This window comes from Ascaphus truei, chromosome 4, assembly GCF_040206685.1.
Source record: "Ascaphus truei isolate aAscTru1 chromosome 4, aAscTru1.hap1, whole genome shotgun sequence".
NCBI lineage: Eukaryota > Metazoa > Chordata > Amphibia > Anura > Ascaphidae > Ascaphus > Ascaphus truei.
This window is the reverse complement of record NC_134486.1, coordinates 42,314,865-42,333,711: the sequence shown is the minus strand read 5'-3', so window position 1 is coordinate 42,333,711 and position 18,847 is coordinate 42,314,865. Positions and strand designations below refer to the sequence as shown.

At 40.6% G+C, this 18,847-nt stretch overlaps 1 protein-coding gene across 2 annotated transcripts in view; it reads right to left on the bottom strand.

Moving 5' to 3' along the window:
* The window catches only part of LOC142491930 (spermatogenesis-associated protein 7 homolog), a 231,930-nt gene that overhangs the window by 53,608 nt on the left and 159,475 nt on the right, over positions 1-18,847 (bottom strand). For both annotated transcript variants that reach the window (XM_075594726.1, XM_075594727.1), the window contains exons 6-8: positions 12,169-12,644; positions 10,024-10,078; positions 1,161-1,213 (exon numbers count right to left, since the gene is read on the bottom strand). In XM_075594726.1, coding sequence (XP_075450841.1) covers positions 1,161-1,213; positions 10,024-10,078; positions 12,169-12,644 — 584 coding nt within the window. The remainder of the gene's footprint in view (positions 1-1,160; positions 1,214-10,023; positions 10,079-12,168; positions 12,645-18,847) is intronic.

The following is an 18,847-nucleotide window of genomic DNA, read 5'->3' as shown; positions in this document are numbered from 1 at the left end:
TCCATTTTATTTCCAAACCTTCCGATCTACAGTTATGGAATTCTGCAAAGTGTTGGGAGCCCTAATGGGCCTCTTCTCCTAGACACAGACAACCAAGTCTTGAGAGAAAAGTGCTCCGGTTACTAAAGGCACAATTATGATATGGGACCCCAGATGAAAAAAGAGAGATGGAAAATATGCTTGCTCGTACATTATGAGTACTGTATCATACTAACCACATACATCTAGTTAATGCCAATTCTTTAGGTACAGTGCTGCTCTCACATAGGATTCACTATGCTCCAATAAGGGGTATCTGCATTAAATACCATTGACATTAATGAAGTTTAGTGCATCCCCCCCCCCATAATATCCTGGTTCACACAGCACCTGTATTGCTCCTGCTACCCTCATACTGACATTGGTGCTTCAATGTAAATGCTGACTTCAGAAATACCTAAAAAGCCACATGGGGATTTAGCAAAGTTTTGCTGGGATTGATACATTGTGTTTATGTTTTATTGTATTGCATATATTTATTTATATAGGTCCAATAATGTATGAAGTGCAGAGATAATATACAATATATAATGTAGGGAGGAACAATACAAAGGGGCATCAAATATAAAGGTAAACATTGAGAAACAAGAGTTCAAGCCCTAAAGCTTTGAATCATCATATGCCCTTATTCTATAATTGTGCTTTATTCTGTAAACTGACTTTAATGGAGCTTTTCGGAGCATCATAGTGTAGAGATTAAGCGCCATAGTGCCATTTTGGGATTTGGGAGATAATCTAAGCCAGGAGGATCTAAGGAAGCACAACATGTATAAGGCATGGTCAAGAGGGTAACATGCATATGCAGGGATTGTGTACTTGCATTTCAAACTGATGGAAATGCTGAATAAGAATATTCCTGAGGAGATGGGATCAATGGTATTGACTGTAAAGAGGTCAAGCAAAAGGGAATAATGGCCTTGTGATTTTTTTTCTCAGATGTTTATTATCGATAATACAGCCATATTCTGATTGCAAAAGGTGTTCCAGTTCACTGAATTTCCCAATGAATTATATGTAAAGTTACACAGGAAACGATGCACAGTTGGGTTATGAGCTATATAATAAACATAAATATTGAAAATGGAGTAAAAAAACAAAAAAACAACCTTTAATGAACTCACTGTGCAAGACGCTGTGAATGACGAATTCCCAGAGCGTTATGATTTTCAGTTCCCTGTAGTATTAACAAAATGAGGAGTGTTATACATAATATAATTAAAGCAATAGCACATCTGAAAGCAACAACACTTTGGGTGATGTAAAACATTGCTTAGCATAATATATCTTTGAACACAGTTTCAACTTATTTTGTTAAAACTTACTAAATTAACTTAAACCCCTTCCAATAAACTTGTGCATCCAGTACATTGAAGAGTTGAGAATAATCAGAAATACTGTACGTAGACACTGCAGCGTCAATGGGACTTCTGTAACCCTTTCAGACCTGGTTTATATCTTGAAATCTATATATCAAAATACAAAGTAATACATGATCAGGTCTGAAAGGGTTAAACAAGGGGACAATAAGGTATATGTGTTAAGCTGATGCACTTTGCTCCATAATACAGAGAAATCGTTTATCTGCATTCATTTTCTCCTGAGGAATATACTGTCTGTAGCAATTCGGAGGAAAGGTTAACACCACCACAGTCGCAGATATAAGTGATACAAAAAGAAACTAGTTATAGAGACAAATTTTGCTTAATGTCATTGTAATATTCCACTGACTTTCTTCCCCCGTTCCCCCCACCCAACTCCTTCTACAATGTTACTGGTGTGAGCTGAGCAAAATTGTGGTCAAGCACCTTGATATGGTGACATGAAATAATGCTAATAATAATAATAATAATAATAATAATAATACCCTTTGCATACTTTTTGCAGCAATTTTAGAGTTTTTGATGGTTGAAACATGGGGCCAAAGATGATGTGTTTTTGGGAATGGTTTTTGAGCACTTTTTGCACGTGGAGAGGTTTCTATTGCCATATTTTTGTAAGACAATTGATTGAGTGCACAAGCATTACTTTAATTCCAGATGTTTTGTACACTTGGAATAATTGTCAGTGTTCCCTTCACATTGCAATGCTCTGACAAAATGCTCACATCACTGTCACGGGAGACCAGGCAATTTACACCTTTTTACCAGGATCATTCATTGAGCAAAACAAGGTAATTAAATAAATTGTAATTTATTCACATACATTCGCTTTCACACAATGGAACACAAAATACAGACAAAAAGACATACTTACTGAGGGTCTGGGGTAGAAAACTAGACTTTCCTAGGTGCAGGGAACTCTAAATAAGAGTTTTACCCTGACCGGGACTTAGCCCGGAATCTCATGGAACTCAAATCGGCATGAAGTTCCACACGTCACCGCTCCCTTCTCTTCTGAGAACTTGGACTTTCTTGACCGCGAATTATCACCAATCCTCAGGAACTCAAATCGGCATGAAATCCCAGCTGTTCGATTTTGAGAGCTTGGGTGCAAAAGTCGGCACTTAGGCAGGCTTTTCTGGCTTGAAATCGAAGCCGGTTGCTCTACTATTCGCGCAAGAGCAACTTTGAAAAGCCCACCCACGCTCTTACTATGGAAGACTCAAATCTGATTGGTTCACGTGTTCTTTATAGTATTCTGAGTTTCATTCATGAAACTCAGCAGCCAATCATCACGTGGGAAAATTCCCAGCAACGAATCAGAGCCAAACCGGTAAGAAAAGCCGGGTCAGTGGGAAATATGAAATAGCCAGGAGACATGCGCAAGCCTGGCATCTCACTCCCTGGCTATCTCAATGCCACCCGCTCGGACCGGCTCCTTCAGGTCTGGCAGAACAAGTGGCATCCTAGATTACACATAATACATTGGAAACATGCAATGTTACTGGGCCCAAGAGCTAACTCTCTTGGACCCATATACACGGATCAGGGGTAACCAAAACCAGCTTAACCATTATTTGAGAGCATGGTTACCCCCTACCGTCACAGTCACTACTTACAGATGTGTATTGCAACTCCTATTATGTTTAGTCATACAGCTAGCTTTAACTGATGAGCAATTTATTTGTGTGATGACTTCCCCTTTTGAGTCCAATTTGCCAATTATAATGTACAGTATAGTTATTGTATTATGTGAATTGTATTACATCAGTCATCCCAAAAAGGTGCACTCACACCATCCACAGTAACTAATGCCTTGGGTCCATGCCTCTCAACAGTCATGGTGCGATCAATGTCATAGATAGGGGGGGGGGGTGGGGGGAGAAGAGTGGCACTCCAGAGAACTTGCTCAATGGAGTTTCGCTTTTTTCCCTTATTTGTATAAAATACTGTATTTATAATGTTCATATTAGTTGACAATACATTTGGAGTTTGTGAATAACAAATAATCCAGTTTTAAGCATATTACAATAAAAAATTCTGCTTCATTTCTTTGTAACTGTAGCCTTTGGGAATAAAATCACACTGTATAGGACTTGCATGTTTTATTCATTTGATAGCAGTTAAGAAAAACACGTCTTGATAACTGAAATGGTTGTTTCTTGCCTATTGTCCCTGCTTTCTAATTATCACATTTGAATTTCTTACTGACCACAGCAGAGAATACGCCAAGATCTGAAAAGTAATGACTACATTATAATCTTAACAAGCACAGACTTAAATATAGAGGACTCTGCATTATCTAGTGTTGTAAAGCACCTTTCTTTTCAAGTAATTGGGTTCCATGATAAATGACCTTAGCCATTCCAAAATAGATCCAGTTTAGCTGGTATAATGCAGTGTAAATGATGTGTTATATCTTTTCCTGATCAAGTGGGGACAAAAAAATGTCACTATGTGGTACTGTGCATATGTGGTGTTTTAGAACAATGTGGCATGGATAAATGGGGTGAATAGGAGGAGGTAGCTATGTAGTTAGCAGATGTACCTAGGATAACACTACGGGATGTATATACGTCTTCATTCTTGTAGCGTTGTTTAAACTTCCACTGAGTGGTCTGCTTAAAAAACATGGACCTAGTGGGACAGACATTGTAGTTAGGGAGGGAAGGGAAATTAAAATGTTAATTACAGTTAGTTAAAGGTTAAAAATTAGGTGGCGGGGGGGGGGAGGGGAATAAAACCACAATGATGTTGATAAAAGGAAAAGCCCATGTACAAGGTGTTACACGAGGGATACATTCAGAAATATAACCAGAGGAAATTAAAAAAATCAACCTATAATGCTGATTGTTAAACGAGGAGATTGTGATCCTTTATAATGTGAAACGTGATATGAAAATATGTCAAAAATGCAATGCCATTATGTGACAGGGTGAAGTCAGGTACTGATAATTATGCCTGGGAAACATACATTTGAGTCCTTCATCCAGCACTCAGAAGGTTAACCCAGTAAGAATACTTGGACAATCAGGAAGTAAGCTGAGACAGCTGACAACCAGCTTGAGAAAAAGGCTACTGCTTGTAGTAGGTGGCTGACTCACACTACAGAGCTGTCCTGTGCAAGTTCCTATCCAGAAGAATTTTCTAAACTCTCTCTAGGGATAGAAATTCCCAAACAAAGATATAGTAAGGACTTTAATATTGTTCCATAACTATTGTGGTATATGTTTAGGGGTTGGGAACTGGACAAAGCTAGCCAGCCCGATAGATAGGGCCTGGAATGTTTAGCAAGATCTCACTATTGGGAGTAGGCATTCTTTTTATGAGTTTTGTTTTGTCTTAAAGCCGGGGTCTCCAAACTACGGCCCCGGGGCCACATCAGGCCCCCACAAGATTTTATCTAGCACGCAGCAACTTGAAATATATATATATATTTGCTCATTATACATAATCTCCCAGTGTAAGCACGGCTACATTCTTTGCAATTGTCACATTTCTCTTGTTCTGAATCATATCATGCTGATTATCCCCAAAAGATCCAAACAAAACTTATTCATTAATTTATCAAATATATAAATATATAAAAAGATTTTTTTTTCTTTGGTCCGTGAAAAAGTGTAGCATATACGATGTGTCCCTCGTACTGAAAAGTTTGGAGACCACTGCCTTAAAGGGACAGTGTGTCCAAATGTTTATTTGTGTTGTGGAGAAATAAAACCACTCAACATTTGGTTTATCCTGAAAATGCATGTGTGAACGCTTGTCTGACCTCGCTCACAGGCCGGCCTGCCACAGGTGGGGTATGAAGTGGGATTTGGACGGCCCCTGCATCAAAAGAGCCACACATTGGAAAAAAAATGGAGTAAATTTTTTCTAAGTTCCTGGAGCAACAGGCCCAGCTAGCAGAGAGACAAGCCCAGTGAGATGAGAGGCAGGCCAAGCAAACAGAGCAACTGGCCCAGCTAGCAGAGAAACAGGCCCAGCAAACAGAATGGCTGATTAAGCAGCAAGCAGAAAACCAAGCCCAGGAAACAGAAAAGCTCCTCCAAATTCTGGATCCAGGTCCAGGCTGGAAGCTCAGGCAGCCTACCAGGTTCTTCCGACAGACGAGGCCATGGACTATCAGTGACTAAAGGCTGCTATTCTGGATTGCCTATGCCTCACCCCACAGACCTACCGACAGCGGTTCCAGACGGTCAAATATACAAACAGAGACAGACCCTGGGTCATAGCCCACTGCTTATTAGATTTATGTACCAGGTGGATACAACCAGAGAAGCATACAAAGGTAGAAATCCTTGAACAGTTTGTGCTCAAGCAGTTCATACAGATAATGGCCCCCTCCTCTCGCTCCTGGGTAAAAAGGCATGCTGTAACTTCCCTAGATTCAGCGGTCCACTTGGTGGAAAACTTTTTAGGGGACGACAGCAAAGAGGGTAGCTGGGATTGGCCCATACAAACACCACCTGATTCCAGTGATGCCAGATGCAGGAGAGCAGAAAATCGAGGGGTCTACCACCTGCCAGTTCGGGATGTCCAGTCAACCCGATCAGAAGACCTTTCCCCATCTCGGAGGGCCTAATTCCAAACAACCAACTATCCTATGACTCTCCATGGAATATCGAATGTATCCATGGGAATACAAAGAAATACTCGACGGCGAACATCCTCCTCCGCATCATTGATCGAGAGGCTAGACTACTAATAGGAGTTGCTTCCTGGCTACCTGCCCCTGTTCTACTTGGCCGAGACTGGCTCTACTTTGGAACTTTGTTGGCCCCTACTCATGCGGAGCCTACTTCTCTGGTACCGGAAAAGCCAAGGGACTTGTTCCCCCTTTCCCCAGAGATCTTTCCCCATAGACACCGTGTCCCAAAGACGTGTAAACAGAGACGTGCGGAAAAAGAGGACTGGTTAAAAAAGGCTGGGACTCTAGGTAACCTTAGTCAGCCCAACAGACTGCAAGTCATGGCGGAAAATGACCAGGATGGGGAACAGACAGATATGGGAATTTTGCCAGATGTTGCTCTTCCTGACTTCTGTCAGAGGCACAGGGAAGACCCAACTCAATCTAGACAATATGAGAAGGTGGTACGGGTCAATATTAACATAGTGAATGAACAAGGTGTAAGGGTGTTTCCACATTTCGAACCACTGAATTACATCTTATATAGTGTGAATAAGGTTACACAAACAGGGGAGGTCATTCGACAAATATTAGTCCCTAAAGTTTTTATTAAAACAGTGTTTACCCTAGCCCATACTCTCCCAAGGGGTGGTCATCTGGGCAGAGATAAGAGCATGGACCGCATCTTGTCCCGGTTCTACTGGCCAGGCATACATGGTGATATCATGAAACTATGTGAGACATGCCCAGAATGCCAGTTAACTAGCCAAAAGGGACAGAAGCCGTCTCTTTTGGTTCCTCTGCCCTTGGTCTAGGTCCCATTTGAGAGGATTGGTGTAGATCTAGTAGGACCTATAGAACCCTCTGCGAAGGGACATAAGTTCATACTAGTTATCATAGATTATGCCACCAGATATCCGGAGGCCTTCCCTCTGAGATCAACCACTGTTAACAGGTCGCTCACAAGCTTTTAGAGCTGTTCTTTCGGGTAGGACTGCCCCAGGTAATGTTAACCGACCAGGGAACAAACTTCATGGCGAAGTTAATGCAGGATGTCCTTAAATTATTAGAGGTTAAATCCGTCTGGACCTCTGTCTCCATCTTCAGACTGAAGATTGGTAGAGAGGTTTAAACGAACTTTAAAAAACATGCTTACGAAGCGAGCTTGGGATGAACTTCTCCCTTTCCTATTGTGTGCGGTACGAGAAGTTACCCAAGCCTCCACAGGTTTCTCCCTGTTTGAGCTCCTATATGGACGGCAGCCCCGGGGTATTCTGGACCTACTGAAGGAATCCTGGGAGGAGGAGCCCTACCCCTCCAAGAATACTCTTCAGTGTGTAATAGACCTTAAACAGTCTAGACATGATAGGTCGGCTTGCTAAGAAAAATCTTAAGTTTGCTCAAGAACGTCAAGAGAGGCAGTATAACCAAAATGCCCCCATAAGGGTGTTCCAACCTGGGGACCAAGTGATGCTGCTATTGCCGACTTAAGAGAGTAAACTCCTAGCAAAGTGGCAGTGTCCTATCCAAGTTCTCCGCCGCACTGGGGAGGTGAATTATGAAATCTTGTGGCCAAGCACACCCATCTACAGCACTTATTCCCTCACTTGCTGTCTCTAAGTTTCACCTCAAACCTCTTAGATTGTAAACTCTTCGAGGCAGGGATTTCCTTTCCCATTGTCTGATTTTTGCTGCACTTATTGTATTTTTAAAATTCTGTGTACTGTATTCTTTGTGAAGCGCTGAGTACACTTTTGGCGCTATATAAATAAAGACATACAATACAAATCTCTCAACCAGGGTCCAGGAAGGGTAAACAAATCTAACACGTAAATCTCCTGAAACCCTGGAAAACGATGAGCGCTATTCATCCACCCTCTGGAAGGAATGACGGATTTGGGTCCACAGCCTACAAAGGGTAGTACTTACAATGGCCATCAGGTCCCTATGGGAGGTCAGTTAACAATGGAACAAAGGTCAGACCTACTGGAATTATGTGACCAATTTCCAGATGTATTTTCCGAGCTGCCAGGGAATACAGATTTAGTGTCCCATAGGATTGAGAGGGAACCTGGAGTAAAAGTATGGTCTCGTCCCTACAAATTGCCAGAAGGCCGAAAAGACCTTGGAGAGAGGGAGATAATAGACATGTTGGAATTGGGCGTGAATGAGGAGTCTCACAGCGAATGGTGTAGCCCTATAGTGTTGGTCCCTAAATCAGATGGGTCGGTGAGGTTTTGCGTGGACCTCCGAAAGGTAAATGCCATATCCGGATTCGATGAATACCCAATGCCTAGGGTGAATGAATTGCTTGATTCCCTTGGTAAAGCAGAGTATATCTCCACCCTAGACCTCACGAAAGAATATTGGCAGATACCTTTAGTGGAGGAATCCAAATGCAAAACTGCCTTCGCCACCCTCTCGATTTACACCAATTCATCACTATTCTGTTTGGGCTACATGGGGCTCCAGTCATGTTCCAAAGATTAATGGACAAGGTGTTACGACCCCATAGGGCATATGCCGCGGCCTACTTGGATGACATCGTCATCTATCTTAAGCACTGGCAGTCCCATATAAAAAGGTTAAGGGCAGTTCTAAGGTCCTTAATAGAAACAGGGCTCACTGCCAATCCCAAAAAAATGTGCCACACTATGGGGAGTAGGCGTAATTTTTATGAGTTTTGTTTTGCCTTAAAGGGACAGTGTGCCCAAATGTTTATTTGTGTTGTGGACAAAAAAAAAAAACACTCAATACTTGGTTTACCCTGAAAATGCACATGTGGACTCTTGTCTGACCTCGCCTACAGGCCGTCCTGCCACACATTGCAATTGATGTATGTAAAAATACTTCCATTAAAAAATAAATATATACAGATGTAAACATTTTCAAGTTGAAGAAAAAAAAAAGGATGCTATTGGATTTCCAACGTGACTTCAGGAGTATCTCGACAATAGATATGGGCCAATGGGTCTCGTATTTTAGTTCTGTTTTGGGCAATAAAAAAATATCAGATTTTGCTTTGGTTTTGCTTATGGGGGAATATGCAAATATGGTCACAAAAATTCTAAAATGTAAGAGTTGCTTCCTATTTAAGTTGTTGTGTATCTGCTCCTGTCTGATAGACAATGGTACATGATCCGTGTGGCAGGATTGAATTTATATCTAAAGTGCTTTGTCAGGGCGAGTTATATAAAAATGACAAAAAATACTATTGAGCTTTGTTTTCAAAGTGTCCAGAGATTGAGGCCGGAAATGCCCCCAAACCCTCCCCTGAGGAAGTTACACGAGAAACATGTAAGGAATAACATGGAGATCATTGGTTCAATGTACAGGGATACCCCGCATTAACGTTCGCAATGGGACCGAAGCATGTATGTAAAGCGAAAATGTACTTAAAGTGAAGCACTACCTTTTTCCCACTTATCGATGCATGTACTCTACTGCAATCGTCATATACGTGCATAACTGATGTAAATAACACATTTGTAACAGGCTCTATAGTCTCTCCGCTTGTGCACAGCTTCGGTACAGGTAGGGAGCTGGTATTGCTGTTCAGGACGTGCTGACAGGCGCATGCGTGATATGCCATTTGCCTATTGGGCGATATGTCCTTACTCGCGAGTGTACTTAAAGTGAGTGTCCTTAAAGCGGGGTATGCCTGTAGTGTGTAGCATGAACCGCTTCTCATTTACATGGAATGGTCCCTTTTTTTCAATTAAAGATACTGAGTCATTGGAGTATTTTTTTACAAGCCCTTTTTATTGGCGTTGGGCTATTCTTGACACTCATGTTTTTGCTTGTATTCTTTTTAATTAGTATTGGTTTTTTTGTGTTCCAGAGTTTCTTATCACATTTTATGCATACGAACATCAAGTATTTCAACTTAATTTTTGTATTACACCTAATATGTTGTGGCACAGAGTACACAATAAGAGTGTTTTTTATATCAACGCAAGAAAGGAACATCCTTACTGGATCTGCTTCTTGACTGGTACTTTCAAATCTCAAGTTCTTGTCTTCCGAATATCTATACAATTAGAAAAACATCACTATTAATATTAACATTATATTATCTTGTTCATAAAATGTAATGATACATAGTCTGGTTTTATCTAGCGGATTACAGTAATGGGAAGTAAGGAACAGTTTATTTTCAGTCAACAGTATTTTTTACTTAACAGCAATGCAATACAACAAGCGCTTCTAACAGTAACTTCTCGAAGGATGTGCTAAAGAATCTTCACGTGGAAGCCTGCATGGGTTATTAGTCATAACTTTACAGCACGCATTTACTGTAAGAAGCAATCATAATTACCACTACTGTCAAATATACTGTCTGGTTTGTTATTTTCAAAATATCAATTTACTGCTTATGATACAGTATGTGGTGCTACTATACAGGTCAGTTGTCACTTTCGTTTTCCATAGTGGAATTGTGCTGTGGGGAGATCTGAAGGCTGATCATAAATAGCAGTATTTAAGTAATAATCCCCGAAGAACAGGCCAATAATGCCCTGGCTGGAAGAGTGGAAGGCCCGAGGCGAAGCCGAGGTCCTTTAACCCGGCCAGGGCATTTTTGGCCAGTAATGCCCTGTTCTTCAGGGATTATTACTATTATAGGCGAAATGTAGACTTATTTTTAATTTTTCATAAAAAATATACACTTTTGTAGTCATTGATTTTTTATCAGCATGATTGTCTACATTCTTATGCTTTTACTGCAAGTTTATTGAAAGGAAATTGTACATACACAGCCCCCTACACACAAACACACACACACACACAAACACACACACACACACACACACACACACACACACACACACACACACACACACACACACACACACACACACACACACACACACACACACACACACACACACACACACACACACACACTGCAGCCCCCCCCTCTATACACACAAACACACTCTGCAACCCACCCCTCCATATACACAAACACACCCTGCAGTCCCCCCTACACACTGTGCAACCCCCTCCTCTACACCCACAAAACACACTGCAGCCGCCCTCCTCCCTCTACACCTCAAAACACACACGCAAACACTGCAGCCCCCTGTAAAGCTACAAAACTGCAGACACACACCACAACACACTCTGCAGCCCTCCTCCACCACCTACACCCACTGACACACACACACACACACACACACACACATACACTGCAGCCCCCCTCTACACCCACAAAACACACTGCAGACACACCAACAAAACAGACTGCTTTCCCCCTCTACATCCACAAAACACACACCAGCAACCCCCCGCTACACCCACTGCAGCCACCCTCCACCCACAAAACACACACTGCAGCCCCTCGCTGCACCCACAAAACACACAAAGCCAACACATCAACAAAACAGACTCTGCTGCCCCCTCTGCAACCACAAAACACACACCAACAGAAGACACACACACACCCATAAAACACTCTGTTGGCCCCTTTAAGGCTGCACTTATAGTGCCGGCGATGCGACGTCGCCCGAAAACAAATGTATTACTGCCGACGGAGCGACTGGTGCGACGACAACAATGCAAAATTTGGAAGCCGGTCAAATTTGATTTTTCAGAAGCAATCGCCACATGTGACAGTCTCTAAACCAATCAATGACCTGGTCGCCCGCGACGTCGCCGCAAAGCGAATTACAATTTTCTCTAGCGGCGATGGGTGACGTCACCCGTTGCATCGCCGTCGCGCACTATAAGCGTAGCCTTACACCCACAAAGCATACAGCAGACACAAACCTTTCCCCTCACTCTCCTGTGCGGATCTCTCTGCATGCAGGGTGGGGGAGGAGTTAGTGCCTTGCTGGTGCCTCCTGTCCAATCACCTCCCCTGTCTAAGAGCTGATCTCACTCTTTGTGAATGAGAACTGAAAGCTGATTGGCTGAAAAACTTGGCAAGGTTCCAAAAATTCCGGGCCATTAGTGATTGGTTAAAATTCCGTGCATTATCCAATAAGAGAGCAGGGATTTTTTAATAATGCCCAGAATTTAACAGCTTTAGCCCATAATAGGTAATATACATTTTTGTTTGTTTGAAGACCTTGACTTACATCTCTATTTACTTGTGCATGTGTCAATATTTCATTGTACCTGTACATCTCTTTGAGCTTTGCAATGCCATTTTGGTCAGCTTTTGGTGACGATTCATCTGTAGTATTTTTCTTCGTGGGCGCCATGTAATACTTGTACTTTGAAAGAAAAGATTTGGTTGCATTCTTTAATAACCGCGGCTTGAAAGGCTGTTCTGTGCTTGTAAATCTCCCTGCATGTTTATCAAGGAGATCTCCGTTGTATGTTTTCTTTTGAGGATCTTGATATTTTTTCTTCATTGTAACACGGTGAGTAAGCTGGTTTAGGTTTCTGTGGGGTTGAATTAATGCAGTCACCAAATCTCCTTTGTGATAACTTTCCTCTTCAATCCTACGCATGGTATCTCTTGCGATCAAAGTCGGAGATTGTGGTTGTGTTATTGTCTTCTGTATATGTGAATATTGCCCAGTGTTGGTAATTGGAAATTCTCTTTCAGTGCAGTATAGTTGCAGATTTTTGTTGTTCGCCGATTTTCTCTGTCCAAAAGACAACATTTGTACCACATTATTCATAACGTCAAACTAATCCACAACCTGAATTAATCACTATACTGTTTCTATATTAATACAATTGATTAAGTGCATTCAGGTCTTCATAATATACGTGTGCACTGTTAAGAGATGTACATGAATGCAAATCCAGTGCAATAAGCTCACTCAGTACATATAGTATTTGCAATATTTTATACTTTTTTGTTTTTTACAAGAGAGATTGATAGATAGTAATTATTTTTTAGTAATCTATCTATCTATCCTCTTTTCCGCCACGCTATGGGAGATGGTGTTGCTACTACTGTATTCTGTGGCTACTGGTTCATACTTGGGTGGTAAACAGGAGGCAGGAGGAGATCTCCGTGATGATGTAGGGAGGACGATGTGGGGAGGACATCAGGACAGGCTCATAGTGGTTCTTAAGGTGACAGTGCCTAAAGTTCAAGAGGATCCTGAGGCTTTCAGGATGACTATCCCTCTCTTTGTAGATACCTTACCCCCTCGTGGGGCAGGCCTCAGTCTGCTCCCTCTGGGGAGAGGCTCTCTTCTGTGTCTGAACACTCTGAAGTATATCCCAGAACTACTACACACACTAACCCTACTCTATTGTATAGTAGAGAAACCCCCCTCCTTCACTGGGGAGTGGCTAGTAAGCCAGCCTACATACTGTCATATACCCCCCTTACTGTACAATAGCAGGCTAATCCTGAACTTTATTGAACATATAAACAAAGGAGGTAGTTATCACAGCTCAACCTTAATATTCAACATATTTGAAAACATGGCGGTGCATGGGGAAGGAAGAATATATTTTGTACAAATGACCAAGAATGATCACAAAAAAGATTCCCACTAATTTGCACACAGCCTAAATTACCATAAACAGTATTAGAGGAACAATTTAGTCCCAGCATCAATATAATGCAAAAAAACAGGAGGTTAAAATACAAAAATAATACAATTTTATTAATCAATGATAACTCTTCTAGATGAAAAATTGTTTTTATGGATTTTGTGTTTATATTAATAAAATCATTTAAAAAAGAAAACACTGAAGTATGCCTATTTGTTGCACTCTTCTACAACTGCAAGTATATGCATGAAATAATTGTGTGTTTATTCACACCACATATAAGCAAGACCAAATCAATATGGAGAGTCTAAGGTTAATGACTCCCCACAGTAATCAGGTAAGTGTTGGGTGTTAAGTACACACACAGTATTCCCTATGAAAAGTTGGAATATATACAAAGTACCACCATAGGTAACAAATTATGCAACATTGTAGACCTGAACTGTGATCATTAATAGCAAAACAGATACAATTGTAGCTATCATTCACCAAGTATACACTTTCAATTATGTAGGCTGAACCTATATCTAATGAATGGTTATAGCAGCCATACAAGGGGTTAATATCCCTTTTGCTTATAAAACACTATATTCTATATTAGTCAACTATATATATTGTGCATACTGTGGTAGAATGACCAGATGTTAAATGTAGTTAATACAACCGTTTGTCAGCGTCTGTTTGCGAATGAATCTTGCCCGGCATACTCTCTCACTGCTCCAAACTGGCTAACGTCATCAGTGAATGCGTCGGCCAACAACCCGACGATCGTTTTGCGCCGTTCCCCGGCGCTTCTTCAAGGGACAATTGTTAGTAAGTGACACTAACAATTTATGTCATAGGTCAAGCTTTCGAGAGTTATCCTCTCTTCTTCAGGTCGAGCAATTCACACATATATACATATATATATTGTGACAAACGCCCCTCTTTTGTAGCGCTGACGTCTGTCTGGGTTCTTCCTGACACAGTCTTCTAGGGTTATTTATACAAAAACAGGATCATGCAAAGTATTATGCTGCTTAACTCAGGCTTCTGCCTGCTTTATTTTCATCCAAGTAAGGGACTGCAGCTTTAACATGTGTAGACAAGAGGCACTCAGATATTTACATTCAGCGGTTTACTCATATCAGTGTTATAGTATTTCCCACACTGTTATTTCAAGTAACAAGAAACCAAATTATATAAACAAAATCCTATCCCTTTCAGGGATCTAACTACACATCATAATCAGCCTCTAACTGCTGCTGGGCCAACTAACCTGGTTCCCCAGTTTAAAACAATGCCCTCTTATTTAGGGTCACCAGATAAAGCATACAGTCTATTAGATACGACAGTAAACATGTGTTTGTCTTATCTGTTCGTGGTAGGAACTCGGTCCCAAGTGTCCAGTCAAATCCTCTGGTACTGTGATACTTGAAGGGGCCGTCCACCCTGAACTGGATGCAGGGGAGCAGCGACACCCCCAGCCCCCAGGCTCTAAGGAGAGAGACTGAAATGCAAACCTCTCTGCTCTAAATACCTGTGCTTGTAATTAGGAGAGCAGGTGAGGGAGAACTAGACCCATTGTAATCTGTGGTCTGGATTTTCCATCCACCAGCCTGAGTTAATGTGAAGCTGTGGAATGGATCATTTTTAACTATTCCTGCACTTTCTGACCTAAAACGGGGCACATATATACATATACATATATACATATACATATACACATACACACATACATATACACACACATACACACATATATATATATATATATATATACACACAGGCAGTCCTCGTTTTACAACGCTTCATTTTACAACGAATGGCTTATCCAACGCTATGCAATGCATACCTATGTTCATTGTTACAATGCCAAGACGGCTTATCCAACGCTCTAACGACACTTTGCAACGTTGTTTATGTGTGTGTGTATATATACACACATACACATAAACAACATTGCAAAGCGTCGTAAGAGCGTGTATATATATATATATATATATATATATAATATTATATTATACTATATAATATTATATTATACTATATAATATATTTTTAATTATGTTATATTATATATATAATACAGTATATACACTATATAATTTATGTGTGTGCTGCATATCTTATTGCCTACGTAAAATATTTGGTGTATTTTAGTGTTAAAAATGCCTTCAGGAACGGAACCTTTCATTTAAACAGTGTTCCTATGGGAAAAAGTGTTTCGCTTTACAACGTTTCGCTATCCAACGCCATTTTGAGTAACGCATTGTGTCGGATAACCGAGGACTGTCTGTATATATATATATATATATATATATATATATATATATATATACACCCCTCAAACCTCTCTAAATTAGGGAGAATTGCCTGTCCTGGAAAAAAGGAGCACACCTGGGGTACCTGGCTGGGAAATATGCTTATAGCTAGGCAAGGTACATTTAGATGAGCCCCATCCCACACTTCATGAAAAGATTTCCATACCAACTACTGTATTTCCTTGATTGGTAAGACGCCATCGATTGTAAGACGCACCATCGATTTGGCCCTTACAATTCAGGAAAATTACTTTTTCACTTACCATATTTCAGGAGAGGTCCCATGTCAGTGGAGGATGAAGCTGGCGGCGGCAGGAGGGGTCCCACATCTGCAGATGTTTGAAGGTGGACAGCGGGTGGGAGTGCAGCGGGTCAGGTCCCAAGTCTGCAAGTGAATGAAGATAAGAAGACAGCGGGCGGCCGTGCGGTGTCGGCAGGAGATCATAATAGCAGGAGAGCTGAGCAGGAGCAGAGTGGCATTGGGGAACGGCTTGGGAGGTGCACACTGTAACACTGGAAGTTGACCGTGTCTGACTTCCGGTTACAGTGTGCACCTCCCAAGCCATTCCCCTATGCCGCTCTGCTCCTGCTCAGCTCTCCTGCTATTATGATCTCCTGCTGCCGCCGCCACCGCCCGCCCGCTGTCTTCTTATCTTCATTCACTTGCAGACTTGGGATCTCTCCTGCCGCACACCCGCCGCACTTCCGCCACACACCCGCCACCTGCTTCGTCCTCCGCTGACATGGGACCTCTCCTGAAACATGGTAAGTGAAAAGAGTGGGTTAGTATTGTAGACATTTTTTTTAAATACATCGATACTAAGGCGCACCCTGATTTCAGACATGTGAAAATCAGAAAAAAGGTGCATCTTAGAATCGAGGAAATAGGGTATATTGAATTTATAAATTTAAGGCACCTAGTGACTGGAATAGTGTGCTGTTATCAGACCCAACAAGATTAGAAGTCTCTCTCACCCACTGGGCGGATTGTCAGCTTTAGAAAAAAAAACGTCAGATTTGCCTTTATGAGACTCACCCATGGAAATTCACAACTCAAAGGAACTAGCTAATCTGAGGTGGATTAAAATTCGCAAATTAAAATGTGCTCATCTCAAATTATTATCCCTTTCTTATTACTTAAATCATCCTTTCACATCCTTAACTTTTTCAAATATTTCATTTAAATTGAGGCTTTTGTTATATCATTTGGCCAACGAATGATAATCTTGCCCACCGCACCAAGGTAATCCTGAGACAAGTCTTCACTTCTAATTTAATGTATTTTTTATTTTTACCGTGTCAGGTGAATTCCTTTTGATTTCTGTCCTTTGGTTTTAATGTAGGAATACTCTGTATGTTTTATACCCTGCCATTAGCAGATCACCTGGGAGTAAGTAGTTGGGGTGTTTTAACCATTAAAAGGTGGTCACCATCATTCCAAAAATAGAAAGCCAGTTCCAGATTATGGTAAAATTGCCAAAATATAGACATATGGTACTTGTAATATTTTATTTAAAAAAGGTCAATAATGATGAAATGTTGGGTGTTAGGGAATTTTAATGTGAAGAGATCTTCTGTTTTTTTTTGTTGCTATTAGCTTTTCTGGTCTCTCTTGCATAGTAAAAAAAAATACAAAATTCTGCAAGTACGGTATAACACATTAGTAGTATGGGTGGTAATAAATTGTGATAAAACATGGGAACGGAATCTGGAACAGATAGTAAAATTAGAATCTCTGTCTCTGAAACGTTATGTTTCATTTTGACTGAAGGCTTATCCACAAGGAGGTGTCAGAAAACTAGATAACTGGGGATATTTCTCTGGCTGGGAGTCAAATCAGAGTCAAATCAGATTGTAATTAATGTATCACAGAGGTCAAGCAAAAAAGCGGGCTAAAGCAGTTATCCAGTGACAAGTAATAAAAGTAAAAAAAAAAAAAAAGGAGGGATTAAGTGCTGTGTGGGGACATGGCTGCACAGTTCAGTGAATGAGGAGGATCTGGCAAAAAGGAAAAGTGGAGGTGCAGTACTTTGGAAAAGAACACGGGAAGAAGGCATTCGAACTAACATTTCAGAGTGAGGAGCAAGAGGAGGAGAATAACAGTGTAAAGGCCACATACCGACCTAGGGTAAGCAGATTGGAGACCCTGGAGTTTAACAACATTACTTATTAGTTTGATAGGAGTCTATTAACTAGAACGAGAAACAAAGAGGCCTATGTACTAGATATTGCAAATATTACTAGATATTGCCATTTGCGCGTCTATGAACTACGCTGACATTTTTTCCTCTGCACTAACAGCATCAAAAATGATTTTTTTTTTCATGTTTGTTGGCACACATAAATGGACAAGATAGGCATACATATGTAAATGGTAATGGTATGTACTAACAAATAATGTCTCTGTACGCTGAAAAATAAAGAAGGTGCATCAAAATCGTCCGCCAATTCCAGCCTAAACCCTAACAAATCTGTTTATATTTTTAGCGCAGAATTTAGTTTATCTTTCCAGCAAAATGTTATTTGACGCAGAGTGGATGTTCCAATATATAGGTTAACAGAATGTATTATTTTCACAGGATGGCTATTATAAATAATATTACACTAAATAATTTATACTTATCGATAGTAGTTATAAATAAAAATACACATCATTCTGTTTTAATTTAAATTGTATCAATTAGATAACAACAAGATTCAAGGCGTCCAAATTCAAACAAACTACGTGTCACATGTATGAAGCCTTCATATATACAATGCACATTTTATGAAGGTTTGTACTACTTTTTAGCCCTAAAATTTTAACACACAATAAAAATTAAAATATGAACTTAGCAAATAGGTCTCAAAGAATCGTGGTAATGGAATAATGGGAAAGTGTTAATTGATACAAAAAAAATGGCATTAGATATACTGTTTGGACATCCTATTGGTTTCCAGTAATCTAGAAAAACAATCATACATTGTTGAAGTTATGTTTGAAGTTATAGCACATGGTAAAGTAACAGATGAAGTGGAAGAAATGTTAATAT